This window comes from Orcinus orca, chromosome 12 (genome assembly GCF_937001465.1).
Source record: "Orcinus orca chromosome 12, mOrcOrc1.1, whole genome shotgun sequence".
Lineage (NCBI taxonomy): Eukaryota > Metazoa > Chordata > Mammalia > Artiodactyla > Delphinidae > Orcinus > Orcinus orca.
Genome location: NC_064570.1, coordinates 16,284,975 through 16,300,494, shown reverse-complemented (window position 1 = coordinate 16,300,494; position 15,520 = coordinate 16,284,975). Strand labels below are relative to the sequence as shown.

General features: G+C 42.7%; 1 protein-coding gene and 1 long non-coding RNA gene across 3 annotated transcripts in view; one reads left to right on the top strand and one right to left on the bottom strand.

Moving 5' to 3' along the window:
- LOC117196481 (uncharacterized) overlaps positions 1-15,520 on the bottom strand; it is a 349,791-nt gene that overhangs the window by 253,821 nt on the left and 80,450 nt on the right. The gene's annotated exons all lie outside the window — the stretch shown is intronic.
- Positions 1-15,520, top strand: part of UST (uronyl 2-sulfotransferase) — a 300,409-nt gene that overhangs the window by 210,550 nt on the left and 74,339 nt on the right. For both annotated transcript variants that reach the window (XM_049695384.1, XM_004263732.3), the window contains exon 6: positions 14,001-14,098. In XM_049695384.1, coding sequence (XP_049551341.1) covers positions 14,001-14,098 — 98 coding nt within the window. The remainder of the gene's footprint in view (positions 1-14,000; positions 14,099-15,520) is intronic.

Genomic DNA, 15,520 nt, shown 5'->3' with positions numbered 1-15,520 from the left:
AATAGTTAAGCAAATTAGTGCATTAAGATTGAGAAGCCAAAGAAAACATTCAGGGACAAGTTAACTGGATGCTACTTCTCCATTTACTTGTCTGACCTCGTTCACATGACACCAGGGTGTTCTCATGGATAAAATTATAATCCCAGATATACAGACTTTCAGATTCATATTTTCCATCTTAGCGCACAGAAGCTTTACTTTGGGGATTTTGCAGAAAATTCTTGTGTTTCAGTCATTTGCCTTTTCTCTGTGAAAGCCAGTAGGGAACAGTAGTAGGCGCTGACCATCCCCAGAGAACAGTGCTAGGAGGCTCTGTATTGATTGATTGAGAAGTTCTTTTAAAGCACCAACTTCTTTCTAAAACAGTTTGGATCAAATAATGAGACTGGCTGCGAACCACAATATTTATAAGAGGTGTAAATTTGAAATCTGCAGTGATGTTCTTTTAGGAGTCTGACCTAGAAGTGGAAAGAGGAGAATGGGCCAAGTTTATTGAGTAGGGCCTGGAACTGATGGTACTTCCTCATTCACTTGAGAAATGCTGGCTGCATATCTGCTCTGGGCCGGGCACCCTTCAAAGCCCTGGGACCGCTCTGAACAACACAAAGTCCCACCTCTCTTGGAGCTGATACCCTAGTGAGGCGAAACAAATAGTAAACAAATAGATAGACAAATAATAGGCAGTAGTCAGGTGGTGATAATTGTCCATGGATAAAGTCCAGGAGAGTCTATGAACTCCAATAGAGGAAAAAAATACGTCATTATTTTCACTAACTTAGCATTTCCTTCATTTTTGAATATAGGCAACAAACTATAGCAGTATTCAGAATACCTATAATGTCACCAATAGAATTCATTTCTGTTTTATATCAATTACTCTTATTGGAGATCTCTTTAAGTAACCATTCACACTGCCATAATACCTGGATTGTTATGATGGTAGATATTAGACCCACTGAGAAATCTTGTTATTTAATATTTTAACAAGCACATATATTACTTACCCCAACTTTTTAGTATTTTGATAAATAATTCAATATATTTGGTTTTCCTTCTACTATCATATGTTTTATTTTACACATTCAAGCACATTGATCTGAGAAGTGGGTCCTTAGACTCCACCAGACTGCTGAGAGGTCAGTAGCAGAAGTGCTTTATGCAGTCTTCCCTTATCTCCTCACAGAGTTGAAAGGGCTGGAATTGAGCACAACTGATAGTTTTTACTGCTCCTTCAAAGACATTCTTAAGTTAAAAATATTTTTGAAGTGTGTGCAGTGGTGAAGAGTACCATGATATCTAGTCAAGTCTGGTCCACTGTCTTTTCTTTTTTTAAGTAATTAATTAATTAATTTTTGGCTGCGTTGGGTCTTCGTTGATGCACGTGGGCTTTAGTTGCGGCGAGCGGGGCCTCCTCTTTGTTGCGGTGTACAGGCTTCTCATTGCGGTGGCTTCTCTTGTTGTGGAGCACGGGCTTTAGGTGCACGGGCTTCAGTAGTTGTGGCACGTGGGCTCCGTAGTTGTGGCTCACTGGCTCTAGAGTGCAGGCTCAGTAGTTGCGGTGCACGGGCTTAGTTGCTCCGTGGCATGTGGGATCTTCCCAGACCAGGGCTCAAACCTGTGTCCCCTGCATTGGCAGGTGGATTCTTAACCTCTGCACCACCAGGGAAGCCCCTGGTCCACTGTCTTGATTCATGCTAATGAGCCAACCACTTATCACCACCGTTTTGCACCATCAGTGCCGATGTTGACACCATCAAAAATGCAAATAACACCTTAGTATGATTATGAAAATAGTTTTGATCTTGTGGACCCCTAAAAGGGTCTCAAGTCCCGCCAGCAATCTGTGGACCGCACTTTGAGAACCACTGTGCTAGATTAAGTGTCAAGTACAGAAGTTCTTTTAAGCACTTGAAACCACCAAGGGGACTCTATTTGCGTAAAAATATTTGTTGGTGGTTGTTGTAGTTTGCTCTCCAACTCTTTGAAATGGAATTTTTTAAATCTTGGTAAAAAATAATCTTCTGTTGACAGTTTTGGATGGGCCAGTGCTGTAGTACAAGTTAGGAAATACATCTTACGGCAGAGACATATGCCCGCTGTCCATATCCAGTACGGAGGGTCTTCACCTCCTTCATGTCATGAACTGCTTTAGCAGTCTAGTGAAGCCTACGGACCTCTCAGAATAATGTTTTTAAATGCAAAACAAATCATACTGAAATAAAAAAGTTATAGCCCCAGACCCCTTTGTGAGGGTGGGGGAGTGTCTGTACTCTGTACTCCAAGTTAATAACCACCTGTTTCCCTCAGTCTTTACTGGCAAGGAGAAAGCTAGGGATGACATTTGTTTTTTAATGCATTTGTTTGCATGTCAGTTGACATCTTAAATGCCCAAATTCTGACTATCAATGAGATAGATTTAGACCTAGCAAGTCCAGAGCAAGAATGTAGAATAAGGAGAATGATTTTCTCCTCCACCTTCTATAGGACTGAGCGGCACATACCTCCTGCTAAATCCTGACTCTCTCTAAAGGAGAACGGTCGTGGGCTGCAGACAGGAAGGTCTTGGGCACTGTCTCCCTAATAGTCTAGGACTACCGAGGGTTCTCTAGTGGGACTTTCTAAAATGTTGGTTACTCTTTTTGAAAAACGGTAATCGTTTCATATCAATAACTCCCTTCCTTTTCTCTGCTTCTTAAATCAAAGCAGCATCCTTAGGCTTATTGTACTTTGAGAAACTCTCTAGCCCTTAGTGCTAAAAGTGAAGAAGGAAAGAATTTACAGTATGGTTACCGAAAGAGTGAAACCAATCATAACCCCCTGGGGAAATTTTCCACTCTTCTGGTGAAAGCTTTGAAATCAACTGTATTTAGTCTTGGAATTAATAACGGTATTCTAGCATTGTGACCTCCTCTGATTGTGTTTTTCTTGGGCTAATATTGAAATGAATTCTTATTCTTTGACTTAAGGGTGGAGAGGGAAGTTGGTGATTTGAAAATATCCCGAGAGTAGGAAGCCAGCCTGCGCTTTTAAATTTGCCACAGATAACCCACCAGGTGGCTGTTCAGCACTTCGTCAGTCAAGGGTTTCACTGTGGTCCTAGTAAGTCTTTTCACGAAGGGAATCATGCTCTCTATAAACCACAGCTCTCCTTCCGGACCCCACTACTAAGCTCTTTTAGTTTTCACCCTGCTTTCCTTGCATTTCTCACTGCATAGCTTTCCTTCTAGGCGTGAGCTGAACTGTCAAGCCCTTGTATTTCCACGACTGCTTTATCCAATGTTGCTGAATCCTTGATAGCCCTTAATCAATGCATTCAAAAACAAAACTGCCTATTCACTCCTATAGTTCTCTCACCCAGTCAATTCTTAGTCACTCATGATTACACCGTCTTAAGAAACTGAAATTCCCAGTTCATCTAAAATAATCATTCTGCCTCTTTAGTTTCAATTTCTCTTTATTAAACCTGTTGTGGATTCTGTATGACCTTCTGGGTTGGGACTACAGGGCCACAGAAAGGAGAGGCTGTGAGCCTTCAAAGATCTACAGACATGTTGTTTATGCCCTGGATAACCAGAAGTTGAAAGTGTGACTTTTGTGGTTAGATTTGGCCTCTTAGGCCAAAACTATTAGACTATTGTATGTGAAAGAAAGAGAAGGGAATTCTAAACCTCTTCAGCTGGGAAGGCAAAATCATCAAAATTCTATGAGGTTAAGACAGTTTCTGTGGCTTTTAGAAACTTGTGTGGCCCAAAGGAGTCATAAATAATTTTTATGGTGTAAAAACCCTTGAAGAACGTACTTGGTTTCCCAGGAATTCCTGCCATTCTTACACTCACAAAGGCTCAGGTCGGTGGAGAAGCTCTGTTGGAGCCTGATTTGTCTGCCTAGTCCTACCTCCAGGAAATACTGAACTGTGTGGGGACTTAGCCTACTCCTGTGGCTTCTCTTAACAGGTGAAATGAACAGATATGAGGTGAGTGATGCATTTCTTTCCAGTTCATAATTCAACTTTGAAGTAAAATCTGCAGTGGTCCTTCTGATCTCTGGCCTAGGTTTTACTGGCATCTTTTCTTTCTGGTGTTGCACGGAAAGCAGTCAAGTTAAAATGTATTTCCATGGTTTTATTAAGATCTAGAGTGGGAAAACTGTAGGCCCATAAGAGCCACTGGCAATCCACTCGAATGATATCATACTACCACCCCACAGGAAGCCCACAGAGTGGTGACCTATTTTTCTATGTGACTAGGTAGGAGAGAGGGCGGTGGGTCTCTCCATAAACCCGTCCTCCTGCTTATTTTAAGGGCTTGATCAGCATCTCAACATTAGTCGTGCTAGAAGGACAGAGAGTCCTATTGACTCTGTGCTTCCAAATAGAATCAGCATAGCCCCCTTTTGCAAAGATTGCTGCCATCTATGTGCTGGGCCGAATGCACAGGGCAGAATTGCCCACAGGGGGCTGGTTAACCAAGATAGCACTTTCAGAGCTCACGGCAGAGCTGCTGGTGGCAGAGGTCCAGCCACATGGCTTTTCTGGGCCTTGGAGACTAGAATCACAAAGCCCCAAAGTCATTATTCCTCTAAGTGGAGACCAAATCTGGAATGTACTTTTTCTAGCAGGGAGTGGGTTAGAGGTAATTTAATGACATTTCAGTCCTCCAGATGTCTACTAAAAAAATATATCTATAATGATATATCTTCATCCACAATATCATTTAAGCATTTTCTGATTAAAATGCACCAGTACTTTCATTCTGCATTTCACTCTGCTGCTGAATTTTTTATGATGTTGTTTATTGAAAAACAGCAGTGTCTTCTGAAAGCTTCTACCAGATTCCCATGGTGATTTGCTAGGCATAGCACAATTCAAATTAAAATCTCATCATCTTCAAAGGCTACTTTTATGAGCTATAAAAGAGCACCTGCCTGGCCCTGGGTGGGTACCATCATACAGACAGGAGACAGGAAGCTTTCCTTCCAGAAGTTTAGAGTCTACATAATACTAATAAAGAAAATGTAGAGTGAAGATTATGCCATTTTTGTGTTCGTGGTATACTTCACATATTGGAACTTTCGGCGACACACTTGAAGCAATTAAAAGATTCAAAGCAACACCATTATAATAAAGTCCCTGCTACAATATATTAATATCTTGCAGGGTCTGTAAGAAGAATCCTCAGGAATCATACTGTTCGAGGTCCGGCTTAAACTGTGCTTTGGCCTCTGACATCCTCATGAAGCAGAAATGATCACATTTCAATAAACACGTGACCTTGCTTTGGCATGGACTTGACATTTTCCCAAGCATCTTTCCTCTGACTCAGCAAGGTGCACTCCCCACATCCATCACACACATTTCTGCACTCCATATTCTCTCCAGTAGAACTCCCTGAAGGAAAAAAAGCATGAACAGCCCATACAGGACCCCCAAGCGAGACAGTATAGAGATTTCACTCTCCCTTGGCCCCAAACACGTAGCAATGATAGAATATTTAAAAAGGAAATCCAAAGAGGGTCCCCATGCCTGGAACAATACCAGAGTGATGAGCAGTGGTGAAATCACAGGCCAGCCGAGCTCCGGTCCAGAATGGGGCAGCGGCAGCCAGGCATTGGGTTCTCTGTCAAGATGGGGGCCAGCATCAGTGGGGGGGCCAGCATCAGTGCTTTCAGGGCCTCAGGTGGGGAGCCACACTTCCCTCACAGCCAAGCAAGAAAGCCAGACAAAACGACTGCTGACCCATCACTGGGACTATGGCTTTTAAAGGGCAGACCTAGAGAGGTGGAAGAACAAAGCCACAGCCTATGAACAGAATAAACAAAGTTAAATTTACATTCAGATATTTTAGAGTAAAACTGCAGGATATCAAGGAAAAGGAAGAAAAACAGATGACCAGTGAAGGAAGCATAATTAGGCTGATAGCAGATTTCCCATCAGCAACAGTAGATACCAGATGACAGCAGAGTAATATCTTCACAGTGCTGAGGGAAAATAACCATCAACCTAGGATTTTATATCCAGCTACACAATCACTCTATAGACTTTTTCAGACATAGAAAGAGTTAACCACTTAACGACTTCACTAAAAGGATCATGAAAAGATGGATTATGAGGAGAAGTAAGGAAGGTGCAGGACACAAGATGCAACAGTGAATATAGCCATTGATTAACACCTGTCGGTAGAATGAGTTAAATACTGAGTGCGAAGAGTTTTTTGTGTTAAAAAAGGACAACATTGATAAGATGGGATGGGCAGTGTTTAATGGATAATTAAAAGTGCTAAGATCTTTCCAGATTCAGGAGAAATATAGAAAGACCAAATTACTTCAGACTTTACTAGAAAAAAATTAATCAAGTTTGAACGTTAAACATTTTTAAATGACTCTTCCATCGACTCACCTTTCTGACCATTTATGAATGATTTCTTAAAATTCTGCACCTCTCCTCAGTACTTCTCAAGTAATGAGAGTATTTTAAGCTGCATTGTTATCGTTTGTATTTTTTAAGCTGTCAGAACCACATATCTGGGGGAAAAAATCTTAGAACGTTAAAAAATGTAAGGGTAATTGTGAAAATAGTAGAAAGAAAATCTTTAGATTCTAAAGCAAAAGAAGAAAGGCAGGTGGTATTATCAAAAACTTTAAAAACGAACGGAAAAGAAAAAAAAAAGAGGAAAAGAATAGCAAACAAAACACAAAGAAAGATGCAAAAATAAATCCAAATATATCAATAATCATAATAAGATAAATGATTACATTCATCTATTAAACAGGGGGAGGGAGTCATCTGTTGAAAATAGAGACTGGAAGTAAAGGGATGAGAAAAGGTCACCATTTAAATGCTAAAAAAAAGTTTATAAGACAAATTTTAATATAAGGTAAGAGCATTAATAAAAAGGGAACCACATACAAATAAAGGGAACCACTACCAAGAATATATTCTATATGAATGTTAGTAAAGTTACATTTTGTAAACTACAAGTAAAGGGAGACAGGCACAATTAGTTGTCAGCTACTTGAGGCCAGGGTGCTTACCATGATGTCTTATGTACAGTAGATGCCTTAATTCATAAAATAATTAAAGAACCTTGGCATTGGTTTGTTGAAGATTTCAGCTTGATTTATTTAAACACAACAAGCAACCGATTTTGAGCTACTCCAAATTAAGAATCTCTGAAATCAGATTGCATTTGACCATATTGTGGCATCATAGATGTAAACTTTATGAGAAAATTCTAGTTGAAAGTTTAAAATTAGAATCCCAGGTGAAGTTTATCATGTGTTTCATTTCTAATAAAGAGCACTAAAGGATTGATAGCCCTCCTCTACCTCTTTTTCCTGAGTCTTCCTTCAGCTAGTCACTGAATTCAGTTCTCATAATTTATGGTTCTATAAAATTTATGCCTGAAATTTTTTGTCGAGATGGACTTTCTTAAAGTGTCCCACTTGTATAAAAGTTAGGGTATCCAGTGGTTTCTTAAGTAACTCCCACTGGGGCTAACCTCCGCTTAAAGATATTCTTTGTGCAAATACTCCAGACATTATATGTAGAAGGAAGGGAAATGATCGTTAGCCAAAAAAACTATAATTATGAAAAGGAGTGACTGATAATGTATTCCACTTTTACTTTTGAAAATGTTTGTACAAAACTGGGTTGGGCCCAGTGGTTTTGCGCTAGAATCTGTAGACATTTATTTGCCTAATAAAATAACTGCACAATCTGGCAGAATTCTGCATACTTGGCAACCCTTCCTGCCCAGGAGCCTGGAACAGCATTGGCCCAGCAGGTGTGGCTTTCAAAACGTTCAGAGAGTTGAATTCGGGAAGTCTGCCCAGCACCCCACCTGTGTACAGTATGCCTTCCTGAAGGCCACGTTCGTGCCCAGCTTGTCATAGGTTCAAAGGGCCTCTATTCATTCACAATTGATAATGAAAACTAAAATAATCAAGGGATTGACACTATACACCAAAATTATAATAAATTAAATTTCTCTTCAATAAAAGATGCCATGCATTTTTAAAGATATTTTTGACATTTAGAATATAGATACTCTATAGTGTTTAACACTATTGTGCACATAAGAAACCTACTCTTCCCCTTGCTAGCATGGGCTTGGTATCCCCTCTTTCCTTAAAGGGTGAGATAGGGGGAAGAATAGAACTCTCAGCAGCCTGGACCCCAGGAAGGAGAGGAAGAGGAAAAATGTTTTCTCATAGTTTTGGTTTTTTCCACAAGGTGCTCTTTAATCATAGGACCCAAACAGTCATGACCCAGCTAGTAAGATCCGACTTCCTGGGCCCTACAATCAGAATCACCTGCTTATATAGGGCAAAGGGAGGGGCGGTGTGATGGGGGTCATGTTCCAATACCCTGAGCCGCTGCGTGCTGGCCTGAAGCAATGATTTTCAGATTTAGAGCCTTGTTATCAGCTGAAATCTTATACGGAACCCAATACATAAACCCAGGCAAAGCATAGCTCTTCCGGTTTTGGTAGGGCTGGGGGGTGCTGGAGCCCTGCGCATCCGGCACAGCCCTCACCTCACCATGGACCGTAGGTGTAGCTCAACTTTTCCTTTTACTGGAACTCCTTAAATCCCTCCTTTCTGGGCCCAGGATTAGCCATGGGATTGGAGGGGGCTTGATGACGAAAGATCGTGGAATGAATGAGAAATATACTAGAGACTTCACTTATTTTGTCTTACTAGAAGAACAGAGTCCCAGGACCACTCTCAGCTTGGTAAGAGGTGAGAGGATTCTTTTAAATGGGGACTGTAGATGCTTAGGATGCTGCAAAGCACACAGTGTAGGCTGTGTGTGCTTTGTCTACCCAGAAGGCTCACCAGGAGTGACCTTGAACTTGCTGTCAGATCCTGAATTCTTCTCCAGCTTCTGGAGCCTTCCTTTCGCTACAGGTGGACTGGCATATATACTAACACTCGTCCTGCCAGGAACTCCGCCAAAACCTAGGCCCGCTATGGGACCAGGGGAGGAGGCAGAAGGAAATTCCAGGCAAGGGACCCAGATGAGCCAGGCATGGAATTGCCTTCTGGCCCAGTGTTGAGGCCCATGAAGGGCAACCAGGTTCTCAAAATCACCAAGGCTCCTCTTTAAGATGCAGGATGGACCTAGAGTCTGTCCTACAGAGTGAAGGAAGTCAGAAAGAGAAAAACAAATACCGTATGCTAACACATATATATGGAATCTAAAAGACAAACAAAAAAAAGGTCATGAAGAACCTAGGGGCAAGATGGGAATAAAGACACAGACCTACTAGAGAATGGACTTGAGGATACGGGGAGGGGGAAGGGTAAGCTAGGACAAAGTGAGAGAGTGGCATGGACATATATACTCTACCAAATGTAAAATAGATAGCTAGTGGAAAGCAGCCACGTAGCACAGGGAGATCAGCTCGGTGCTTTGTGACCACCTAGAGGGGTGGGATAGGGAGGGTGGGAGGGAGGGAGACGCAAGAAGGAAGAGATATGGGAACATATGTATATGTATGACTGATTCTCTTTGTTATAAAGCAGAAACTAACACACCATTGTAAAGCAGTTATACTCAAATAGAGATGTTAAAATAAATAAAAATAAATAAATAAAATGCAGATTTCTAGCCTTGTCCCCAGAAAAACCTGTTAAATCAAGCTCTCCGTTAAATCAAGGTAGGGTCCGGGAATTAGCATTTCTTAACAGGTGCCCTCCTTGATCCTTATTGCCACTGCACTGTCACTAAGAGTACTTCAAAGCTTTTGAACAGAGGGGTGAAGTGGATGAATTTGCATTTCAGCTAAGTTACTGCAGCAACTTTGTGTAGAATGTGTTCAGGGAGAAGAGATGAAAGGAAGAGATACCAACCAGCTGCGAAGGAGCTGAGCAGGGCCTGAGGTGTGGAATGGATGCCAGAAGGCAGGTTAGAAAACCATTTAGGGGTCAGGTTGCAGGGTCGGGCCACTGAGTGACGTGAACAGTGAGGGTGAGAGAGGACTCGGGAGTGACCCCCAGGGATCTGGCTGTAGTGACTGGGGTTTCCTTTGGGCACTGAGGGCCCTTTGGCTTTGACAGGTGCGTGTTATTCATCACAGTCTATCCAGTGAAAATGTTACGGGAGAAAATCAATTGAACGTGATTTTGCTGTCCGATCAAAGTGGAAGAAGGTGAAGCCACTAAGAAAACCTAGAGGGTGTAAGTGTATGCTTTTAAAAATAGCACAGTTTAGAATAAATTTCAACCAAAATTGGCCTTTTTTTTTTTTTGTAGTTTTGGCAATTAAAAGGACTCAGTTATCTGGAATGTTCGCTCCTAGGGAATATCTCATTTCCCGAATAAATTGAGAATGTGGGGAGAGTGGGGTCTTATGTTGAAACCCAGTCTTACAAGAGGGCTAGTCTTGGGCAAGGGGACACTTTGTGGGGTGCCATGGCAGCTGCCAAGATCCAAGGACCAGATAAGCAAATCGTGGATCAAGCACTGGCAAGCAGTCTGGCAAGCGGGCCCGCTTGGCTAAATCATCACCGTCGTGAAGACCTTAGAGCAAGTCTTAAAATAAATATTAAGGTTTTCGTTTAAAACAACCTTATCCTAGAAACACTGCATGGGAAGAAAACATGAAATTGCATAATCATTTTAAACTATATATGTACAAAGAGAACTTCAGTATAAAAAGGGGATTGTAAAACAACACAAGATGGCGAAGCCTAATGCCAAAAATAAAACCATTAATTCTGGGGGGAAACCGTATGGCCCTGGGGGGGACTGGAGCAGAGCACTGGAGGAACAGCTGTGTTGACACTTGTCACATTTGGTTGCCCAAAACACTGAAAGGTCATTCACTGAAGTTCTGGGTTCCAGTAAGAGTGGACTGTGTGAGTGGCCAGGAGCAGCTTCCCGAAGCCCCGCGTCCTTGAGCTGCCGGGAAGCAGATGAGTGTTCACTGTGGCCAAGCCGTAGGCAGCTGAGTGCGTGGGTCTTCACAGCTCGTTTCCTGCTTCCGCTTGGTCTTACATCTGAGTCATCTTGTATTTATGTCCTCCTATAGCATTTCCATAAGATGCTTGTGGCCAACACCATCCATCAACCTAATGGGCTCAAATGGAACCCTTTGAAATCTCCTGCGACATGCCTTGCTCTAAGAAAGGAAGAATTGTTAACAGTAATTCTTAAACTAGGAATTTATGTCTTCCCATAAATTGACCTTGAGAGGTTATTTGTGGATTCCAATAGAGAAACGTCTTTCCTAGGTCCCTGCAGTCCTCAGCCCTCCCCTTCCCCACCAACTGATGCCCTCTGCCCCCTCCTGCGAGCCCCAGGCCAGGATCTCTGGGAACAGAGTCAGGGGTGTGTGTCTTGGCTTGTTCCTTCTGCCATTTGCTCATTCAGTCGCTGAGTATTTATTGCACCTCTGCTTTTTCCAGGAAGGGTGCTAAGCGCTGGAGATGCAGTGAGCAGGCATCTGGGCTCTCCTGGAGTCACCACCTAAACAAACAATTACACAAGTTCTTCTTAAAAGGCCGCTGTAAAGTGAACTCAGAGAAGCGCAGGCGCTGTGAGAGTCTCTGCAGGAGGCTTGGGTGGGCTCAGTTGCCCCGCCCCTCGTGTTAATGCAGGTCTCTGGGGGGCTGACTGTGTGGGGGGCAGATCTCTGGACACCCCCTAAATCACCACCATTTTACTCAGCCATTTGCTGTGAAATCTCGACCTCAGAGGACAGACCCTCCTGACCACGCTGGCCGTGCCCGGAGTCTCCTGTGTTCTGCTTCCCACCCAGCTCCTAGCTCCCTCCCTCTGACCCCAGCCCAGTTCCTGGGTCACTCTGACCTAAGGCTCAGGTCCCTGGGGGAAGCCAACTGCCAGAGGATACCTGGAGGGTGAGGGAGGAAGGGAGGTCAGAGCATCCTCATGGCAAAGCCTGGTCACCCTCTATACAAGTTTTAGTTTGTTTTACAATGTGTAGATCTCCTTAAACTTTTCTGATGATAAAACTAAAATATATATATTATAATTAAAGCTAACATTTCAAAAACAAATAAAGTTCAATGTATTCCCATCTTCCATTACATCTACCACCATAAATGACTTATTTTAACAGTTTGGTGTTTATCCTTACAGATTTTTTTTTTTTTTTTTTTTTTTTTTTTTTTTTTTGCGGTACGCGGGCCTCTCACTGTTACGGCCTCTCCTGTTGCGGAGCACAGGCTCCGGACGCGCAGGCTCGGCGGCCATGGCTCACGGGCCCAGCCGCTCCGCGGCATGTGGGATCCTCCCGGACCAGGGCACGAACCCGCGTCCCCTGCATCGGCAGGCGGACTCTCAACCACTGCGCCACCAGGGAAGCCCCTTCCAGATATTTCTGTCCTTATGTAAACACATTTTATTTTTATGTTGTCCTACATGTTCATATTGTCCTATAATTGACTTTATTTCATCTGAAAACTCATCACAGACACTTTTCAGGACAGTGCGTGTAGCTCCTCCTTATCCTTGCTGGGTGCCCAGTATTTCATCATAGGAACGTGCCATAACTGCTCTGTGAATCAATCCCCCATTAACGACCTGTACGTTCTGCCATATTTTGTTGTAATAAATCTTATAGCAATGAATAGTCTTATACATACATCCCTCTGTGTCAATTTCTTCTTAGAAAGGTATTTGGGGTCTAACATCATGCATTTGTAATGGGTTTTCATATGCAGTGAGGTGCTCTTATTGCCTTCACTTCATGCATGGCTGGATGGGCTGACGTACACCATTCCACGTGCTTCTCGTATACTCCTTTCTGCGAACTGTGCACCTGTGCTTCCCACACAAGGCTCAGGTGCGCAGCTGGAGTGTGTCTGTTCCTGAATCTCTTTATTCCGGTTGAATTTGTTACTGTAATTGTGTAATTTATTTAAGTGGTATATAAACCAAAGAAGCATGAGAGGGAAAAGAAAATGTTGTTGAAAAAAATAGATATTTAAGTTATATTTTCCAACTCCCAACTTGAACTAAAAAAACCCTTTTAATAACTAACCATTTACCCTAATTGTATTAGATTCAGTGGCTTCAACTGACTCATAAACTTCATTGACCATAGGACCATGTTTGCTGAGTTATATCCACTCTTAATTTGCCTTGCCAGTATTGTGTCTGAAGAAACATCCCATAGCTGTTTGGTTTGTTTGTAAATTGGGTTATCTTTTCTCCTTAGAAATACCTAAGAACCAGACATGTCTTATCTAGGGTATCCAGTGTAATCTGCCTTGATGAAAGAGGATTTTTAGCCCTTCTTTTCATGTCATTGTAAGCTCTAGTAATGCTGACAAAGACACTGCACTCAACCTCATAGAAGAGAAACTTTCTATGCAGAAATTCCAGATTTTCTATTTGAAAATCACAACTGTTGCTTTTGAAAGTGAGAGAATGTCTATATACAAACATCCGGCCACTTCCTAACCTAATATAACATTAGAAATGGTTTTACAGCCCCTCCAAAATTTACAGACCCTCTATGTGACTATTGTAGGTACTTAATAAGTATTTGTTGGACGTGTGGATACACAGGGAAACACATTTCTACGGGACTGGCTGTACAGGGATCTCTGATTAAGTCTGAATGAATTAAGTCATACTGAATTCATTCAACAAATATTTGTTAAGTGTCCACTGTATACTTCCCAGTTGCTCATAACTGCTGGGGCCACAGCTAGCCACAGTCAGTCGAACTGCTCCAAGATGCTTGTCATCTAGCTAGAGACTTCAGGCCACTGGGAAATGCAGAAATTCATTTAACGCAACAGACCAAGCACTCTGTGAAATGCTCTGACCATGTGTGTACCTGGCCAGTGAAGCAGGCTGGTGCAAGGCAAAAAAGGGATTTCATTTCTTCTCATGAAATCCATGAGTTCTGTACATCTTCTCAAGGCCTTCCCGTATCATTAAAGTATCAATTTTACTTACACTGTATGACATTAGACAAAGCCCTGCAGAGACCGCCAGACATCTCACTGCTGTGTTTTCTCTTCTAGGACATCAACGAGTGTATCCTTGAAAACTATCCTGAGTGTTCCAACCCCAGATTGTTTTACATCATTCCGTACTTTTGTGGACAGCATCCCAGATGCAGGTAAGGACCGAAACAGGCTCATGACATGCTCACTTGGACAACAATGACGGGAAACCCACCAACTGGCACTGCGTGGGCGTCTTCTGCGTCCCCAGTCTCTCTAACTTCTGGAATTCAGTTACTATTTACTGTTAATCTTTCAAGATGGCATTTGAGATTCTGAATGTCCTGTAAATAAAGAAATGAACAAATCAAGGTCTGGCAGAGGCCTTGGGAACCACCCGTAAAGCTGTGTAACTGAAATGCCAGCCAAACTCTTCTTCACCTTTGACGTACACCTGTCACTCCCCAGCCCATGAGATAGTGAAGCCCAGGGGGTGCGCCCAACCTGCTCCTCTGTAGTGTCTGTGCTGCACCCACAGCTGTCCTTGCCAGTGTGGTGTGTCTGATTGGGTCTGAAACACTAGATGCTCGCACCCAAAATTCCAGAGTGTCTCTCTCCTGAGGCATGCTTAGTAGAAAGAGAAGAAAGTACTTCCTAGTGATCCCTCCTCAACCTTACTTGGTTGCAAGACCTTCTTTAGAAAGTGACTTATTCAGATAGTAAGGGCCCTCAGTGTGGTCCACCCACCTCCTGCATCTGCATCCCTGGGGTACTTGTTAGGAACCCTCACCTGATCACAGTCTTTGAGGTGAGGCCCAGGCATCTGTGACCACCTCCCAGGTGATTCTGGTCTAGCTACACTTGAAATTCGTTGTACTAGACAAATGTGTAGCCTCCAGGAGAAATGGTAGTAACGATGAATATTATCTTTGCTTGGTGGAAAATAAACCCTGCTGCCAGAAGCGGCACTTTCCCCGAAAGGAGACATTGATTAGAAGGTCGTTGTGTTCCTTAAGAGACTGGGGGTTGGGGGGGACATAGCTGTTTCCAAGTTGCAGCTCACTCGTACTTTTTGCTTACACTGTGATTGCTGCTTCGTTATTATGTGTGTTGTTATTATTGACGTTTTGCCGAGTTAACCAATTGGTTTACGGTCAGAATTCTGGGGCTAGAAGTGTCAGTTTTCTGCTTCATTATAAACTCCTGAGCTCAGGAGGCCTCCCTCACCCACCCTGGCCCCTGTAGTAAATGCCTTCTGCTTCACGGTCAGGGCTTCAGATCCTGGGAAGATTTGGGGCCAGTTGACTCGCTTTCTGTCAAAATGAGGATATTTATTCCAAGAAACAAGATTCTAACTCCTTAAAGTACTTTTAAAATTATATATTTCCCAATCTTGGGGCGAGGACTTCTGATGCCTTATCTCGTGATGATTTTCAAAATGCTTTCAAAATGTCACCTTGTTCCACCTTGATGACAACTATTTGAGCTAAGTAAGGATTATTAAACATTTTCAAAAAAGAATCCTGGCTTGCCCAAATTCCCCCAGACAGTCAACGCCAGCCAGGCGTTACATTCATATCAGTGTTGTTGGCTCACAG